Below are 7,260 nucleotides of genomic sequence, written 5' to 3' on the forward strand. Positions count from 1 at the left end.
AATTTAGAATCGACTATATGGATTTGTTTTCTCCACTTTAAATTATTTTGGACTAAATTCTCCAAAATACGTAATATTTTTAGATCATGTTGTACTACTTTTCTCTAAGTCAATTAAATTTACCCTTTTTTTTCTTTCTATTATCTAGCCTAATGTGCTATACTTGTCTAACTGGAGCTTTCGTATGTCTACGCTTCACATGACCAAACCACTTCAATCTCCCTTCTCTCAACTTATCTTCAATTGGCACCACTTCTATATTTTCTCTAATACTCTCATTACAGACTTTATCTATACTTTATCTATACAAGAAATACAAATTAAATAATTTTACTTTCTATACTTTTCAAAAAATTTTACTTCTTTTCCTATTTGGTAATAAGGCATAAATATTAACTACTGATTTTTATTTTTGTGCAGATTAAAGTTTTATTTTTTTAATAAATTTTTAAATAAAGTATAATTTAATAATATTTAATTAATCATATCTAAATTAAAAAAAAAAGTTGTATTTTTTTTTCCATTGTCATCTATCTACAAACTAAAAATTAGCATAAAACTTGGTTTCACAAACTTTAGATTAATTAACAAATAAGAAAAAATGCAAGAGCTTGTTATTACTAAAATTTTGTGCAGAGTTAGAAAATTTTGGATTTTTGCATCTAATATTATATATATCTTAAAATAATATTACTCAATTTTATTTTATGCTTAAAATATACATTGTGACCTGTTGTAATAAATTTCTTAATTATTAAAAGAGATTATTGTTTTACTCTCTTCCTTCTCTTTCTTTTTTTTTTTCTTTGAATTAAATCATAATAAAATGATTAAAATTAATCATCTAAGTACAAAACTTTTTTTCAAAAATAATAATTTTACCGAATAATTTTTGAACAATGAGAACATTTTTGAAAAATAGTAAAATGGCGAGATTTAATAAGATTTGAGAATAAAATTTAACAACTATTGGACTTCAGGTTAATTGAGTTAAAATTAAAAAAATTAAATATTTATTACCTAGCATCTCTTTTGTTTGTTTTACAAATTAATTAATATACGTAATATAAATATCTTATATATTTTTTAAAATGAAATTGTTTTTATTTATAATTATTAAACATTTTATTTTTATTAAAATGAAAAAACAATTTAAAAAATAATTATTTTTTTATAAGAATATCTTATAATTTGCCATAACAAACCAAACCAAACCATAGCCGGGCTGAGTAATTAACTTCCAAATAAGAGAGAGCAGATTTCGATTTAAACCAAAAAATTTAATCGAATCGAATCAATTCAATTTAATAAATTTAATTAATTCGATTTAATTTATAAATTTTAATAATTTTAATTAATCAATTTAATTAAGTTAATTTTATAAAAAATATAAAAAAATAAATCAAACTTAAATTATATATATATATATATATATATATATATATATATATATATATATATATATATATATATCTTAAGGAAATCTTTAGATTTTTTAATTATAATTTTTAAGTTTTTTTTATTATTTTTATTATTAAAATTTAATTTTAAAAATATAAATTTTATAAAATTTAATTTTATCAATTTAAAATTAAAAAAATTAATATTTATTGATTTGATTTAATTTAATTTTTAAAATTTTTTATTTTTAATTTTATTAGTTTCGAATCAAAATCGAACGCAACATTTACACTCCCCTAAGCAGTTTCCCAACTTAAGGCTTAAGCTTGCCACATGTCCCTCCTCCGCAACGCGCGTCAAGGAATCGAGCTGTACATACCCTTTAGTCTTTTAATTACGAGGCTTCCATTTTCTTTTTTTTTCCCCTTTCCAGTTAAGAGGTGTTTTACCTTTTTTGGTACGCTGAAAATCCATAATTATTATTTTGGATTGATTAATCAGTTGCAACACCGCCCGCTAATTTTATTTTTAATTTTCCTTCTTTCATAAATCTTAATTATCTCCACCATAACGCAAGATCAGGTTTTGCAAAATCTGCCAGGTAATACCTTAAAAAAAAAAATTTATAAGTATTCCAAATATTTCAAAAGAAAAATTCAAAATAAATAAAAAACAAAATTACCTCAACGGGGCGGAACCAAGCCACTTACGATCAGAAAAACCCTACAAATGGAGGGCACGGAGAACGTCAAATCACACGGAGAGATAACGAAGCAACCACACGTCTTGAAACAGAGAAGATTTGTGGAAAGAAATGAAATGGCCCCTGAACGATAAAGACAATTGTGATCCATTTTTAATTAAATTCCATTTTCGATTTAAAGTTAATTAGATGTGATTTGGTTTTAGGTGATGAGTAATTAGTCCTGAATTTGGCCATTCACGGCCACAACTCTTTCATATATCGTTGTAGGTATGTACACTAAAAAATATATAGATATCAAGCTCCTGCTATCGGATCCAATAAAACATGTCCGTTGCGATTCTCGTGCGCTGCCACTCGCCGGAACTGAGCCTCTCCGTCGCAGGAAAATTACGACAATTAATCGAGCAAGAAGTTTGTTGTCTGAAATACCCCTAATTATCACAAATCTTCGGCTTTGCTCATGACAGAGAGCCGACTCGGTCGAGACTGGAAAGCTGCGCGCCGCCTTTGCTGGTGTGAAGACGGCCGAATCAAAGCTGACAAAGCTCTCTTGACCAAATCACCCTCCACTCCACAGATTCTCACCAACGAGTTAGTCATCGCCGATCTGCGCGCGTTTAAGCGAGTATTAGGCGAGCAATTGGGGGCGGAGTGTGAATTGTTCATGTTCTTGTGGAGGCTGCAACGGAAGGACCCCGGGTGCGTCGTAGGCGAGCACATACAAGTTCTCTTGGTAGTTCTAGGCTCCCTGACGACTTGTTGGCCGCGAGGAGTATTGATGGTGGAGATGGAGCGATTGGGGGAGATCGGACGATCAAGTGAGATACGTACAGAAGGGGCAGACGGAGAGTTTCCGTACAAGTTAACACGAGTTGGGGATGCAGATCTGTGGTATTGGTGGTACCCAGAAAATAAGGTAGAGGAGCGAGAGGCGAAGCTGGAGGTGGAAGAAGCGAAAGCATTTGAAGTAGGAGAGTGAGGAAGGTGGAATCTGCCTGACGGAGAAACCGATCGGATGACCGGTCCGCTCGAGGATCTTCTAGAAGAAGTTGCCGCCATTTTTTGTTTTCAGGCTTTGAGATTGCAGGAGAGAGTGTGAGAGAGGAAGTACTCAGAGATGACAAGAGAGAGAATGCCTTTATTTTTTTTTTTTCTTTGAAGCCGACTTTGGCTGGTTAATTTGGCAAACCTATCTCTAGACGAGCTATGCATTTATAGGATTTTGGGGGCAAGGGGTTAAATCGACATTTCGAGATATTTTGCATCGGAAGGATTTTTTATTTAGAATTTTGCATTAGTGTCCCTTGAGTTCTATTTATTGCGTGTTTTGAGGGATTTTGCAATTTCCTTTCGTTCGGCATTTACGAATCGTGTTGACCAGCGTGCTGGTGCTATGACACGTATAATGAAATGACACGTTGATTAATAACATTTGTGGAAACAATCTATCTGTACAAATTAATAAAATTCTAAAAAAATAAAATCATATATGTATATATAGATACATTGAGTAAGTGAAGATACATTCCCTAAAATAGGCAGATTCTTTAAAAGCCAATGAACAAATACAAAGAATATAGAACATGCGAGGCCATGAACAACACAACTAAAAAAAAAAAATGATAAGAAAGAAGAAATGGCAAAAGTACAGGGGCACAAATGCAAAACGAAAAGCAAGTAATTTAAAAGAAAATACAATGTGATTGCAGTGTAGAACACGTATATAATTTAACCAAACCATGTGGTGAGGTTAGTTACATAAGGTGGTTAAGGATTAACGGTTGGATGGGTTATGTTTGCAAGGGTTTGGATGGATAGAAAGCAATGGGCTGAGGAAAAAGATAAAAAAGAAAAAGATAATGATCAGTTTGGGAAGGGTGAGTGGTTTTTGGAATGCTAAAAAGGGTTGCGTGACAGAGGCCATTTGAATTCCACGTATCACTGACACAATATTATTTACTTTTTTTTCATTGGCGTATGTGACTGTGACTGTGACCCTTTTTTGTTTCTTGGAAGATGAAATTTTGTGGGCATCTTATTGGAGTCGTATGCGTTGTTTGGTTATAAATCTTTTGATTTAAATTATTAAATTTACTCGTAGGTGTTCTATTTCACTCAAGGGAAATAACTGATAAATTGTAATTTATTAATTTATTTTTTAATTTATTCACTTTAAATTATTTTATGAACACTTATATAATTCTCCTAAAATCGGTTAAAGAATTAACAGTGATCAAAGGGTCAGCATAATAATTAAAGGGTAAAAAGACTCGACTAAAAGATCTAACACAGTCAAAAAGATGTGAAAGTCTATGGATAATCAATGGCTCGAGACGTCCAAATTGAGTGTATCTTTGAGTGAGGCAATTCAAGTAATTACTTTAATTGAGTTCCATAAACATAAATATAATTACTTTATTTAATTGAGTTCCATAAATATTTAATTGAGTTCCATAAACATAAATATAATTACTTTATTTTTTTAATTAACTTTAATAATTATAATAGCTTATTTATTAAAATCATATTGACTTGGACATTTCATGCAACTTGTTGACAAGCGTGTGCCCCTGCCATCGACTTGTGGAAGCATTATTTGTTGCAATTTGCAAATAGCAACCACATGGGAAGACTTTTCATCTCTGGAGGCTGAATTTTCAAAGCGTCATTTTATTAAAAAAAAAAAAATTAATTATTATAAGGGTATGGTTGTAAAGAGTCTAAATTTATATAAAAATGAATTTATTAATTATTAAATTAAAATTTTATATTTAATTTATATATTTTATATAGATATTTTTCATTAATTTTATAGATTTTTTAATATAAATATTTAATTTAATTATTATTAAATTTATTTTTATATAAACTTAAATTCTATAAAAATAATTATAAAAAAAAGTCGTTTTCAAAAAAAATACAGCTTCTGGTTTTATTAACAGAATTTTGAAGCATTCAAAGGCCTCATTTTTCCTGGTACTGGCAATTAAGCGCGGGCCTTTTGTCTTCTCTACCCCATTTCGGTCTCTCATCTCATCTTCCCACCACATGCTTTGTTCACATTTAAATCATTTACTTTTCTTTCTTTTAATGTGAGAGACTACCGAATTTTAATTTAGTATTATTGAAATCAATAGAAAATCATGAAAATATCTCAATTCAAAAACCTTAATTACAAAATATATAAAATTAAATTTAAAGTACTCTCATTGGTAGATTTAAAGTTGCAAATGCATGCATGGCAAAAGAAAGAAAGAATGTATAAGATGACATATTTCAATGGGGAGGGCTATAAATTATTCAAAATGTAAGAAAAATGCTTATACTTTTCTCAAATTCACATTCCCTATTGAGCCTATTCAATTATTTTTACTTTCTCTCAGTTGAATTACAACTTATATTAAAATAGTGTTTGGTATAAATAAATTTTACCAAATTTTGTGAAATTCATAATTTTCGTATTTAGTTTAAATGAAAATTTATTTAAAATTTTTAATTATCAATTTTATTGAATTTATTATAATTAAATCAAAATTTATTAAAATTAATAGAGTTTGTAAATAATTTTTAAACTTAAAATTATATATATTTCAAGTAATAAAATTATTCTCTTATTATATATTATTTTATTTATTTCAAACACAAAATTTATTTTATTTGAAATGAATTACATATTTAATATAAAATATACTAAATAAAAAAATTCATTTGTAAATGAATTCTATTATGAAATTTATTTATAAATGAAATAATTTTTACTATAAAATTAAATCAAATAGAGTCTAAAGCAATGTTTGAAAAGTAAAAAAGAATTTAATTTAATTAAATTTTATTTCATTAATTTTATATTTGAAAAGTATATATGTATTTTTTTTTCCTAACTTAAAGAATATGAGTCATTTGAAAAATTAAAATCTTTCAAAATGTGATTGATTTTACAACAACAACAATAATAATAATAATAATAATTTATTCAATAACATTCATTATTGAAAATTTAAAATATTCTTAATGAAAATAAATTTATCTTTTCATAAATAAGAATGATTTAAAAATAAAATAAAATTTTATATATTCTAAACAATAAAATTTAAATAAATCTCATAACCTAAAAATAAGTTTATTTTAAACACATGAATTATGAAATTATGGTCTCCCTTTTCTGTATTTTATTTAATTTGCTTCTTTAATTTATATCAAGTGGGACCATATATTGACTTATAAAAAAAAATAATTTTATAAGTCTTATATAATTAATGAATATGCGCAAGTCCCATATGATAAAGCGAAAAGTATAACGATTTCATGTCATAATTTCTATTTTATATATCACATAATTAGATAACAGTTAATAAAACTATAATTTTATCTCTAAGTTAAGAAATAAAAAATTTATAAAATATAGAAATATATTTTTAATTTTTTATATATTTTTTTTATTTTCTCTATTTTAAAGAGAATATAGAAGTAAACAAAAAATTTTTATTTTTCTCTTAAATTTTTTGTTTCTATAAATTTAAATATAAAATAATAAAAAATAAAATTATTTTTCTCTTAATTTTTTTTTCTCTCTATCTAAATATAGTGTAAAATTCTAATATGAAATGTATTAGGACTTTCGATGAGACGTACAAACTAGCAATTTTTAAAATAATGCAAAAAAGCAAAGCCACAGAAAACGCAAGAATAGGAAAGTTCCATACGATAAAAAAGGCGTCAAGGCTTACTCAGAAGGCACTGAAAGCCGTAGCTTTTGGGGTTGCACAAGAATATTGCCAAGATTCTCCAAATTTTCCACATAAGAGTATCCAGAAGACACGTATTGCCTATGTGGAATTGGGCCATCAGTGATGAGTGAGTATCAAGTGGTGCATTACAGAGTCGTGACAACAACCTAAACCTAATCGGCCTTTACTAGGTTAATATATATTTCATCCCAAATATTATTATTATATTTATTTATATTCTAAATAAAAAAAAGTATTTTTTTTTTATGAAATTAAACTTAAGCTATTTTATTAATAGAGCATCAAAGACAATTCCAATTTCAATGTTGAGCTACTCATATTTATCCTATGGATAAAATGGTGTTTATTTATTAAAAAAGTGAGAACATATAGTTACTTTAATTTCTAAAGCAAATAGTAATAGAT

General features: G+C 27.2%; 1 protein-coding gene across 1 annotated transcript; it reads right to left on the reverse strand.

Moving 5' to 3' along the window:
* Positions 1–2,321: 2,321 nt before the first annotated feature.
* Positions 2,322–3,298, reverse strand: LOC110669120 (uncharacterized). The gene has a single exon (XM_021830620.2). The coding sequence runs from the start codon at positions 3,164–3,166 to the stop codon at positions 2,546–2,548; it is 621 nt and encodes a 206-aa protein (XP_021686312.2). The 5' UTR covers positions 3,167–3,298; the 3' UTR covers positions 2,322–2,545.
* Between the last annotated feature and the right edge of the window lie 3,962 nt (positions 3,299–7,260).

Source organism: Hevea brasiliensis, chromosome 17 (genome assembly GCF_030052815.1).
Source record: "Hevea brasiliensis isolate MT/VB/25A 57/8 chromosome 17, ASM3005281v1, whole genome shotgun sequence".
Lineage (NCBI taxonomy): Eukaryota > Viridiplantae > Streptophyta > Magnoliopsida > Malpighiales > Euphorbiaceae > Hevea > Hevea brasiliensis.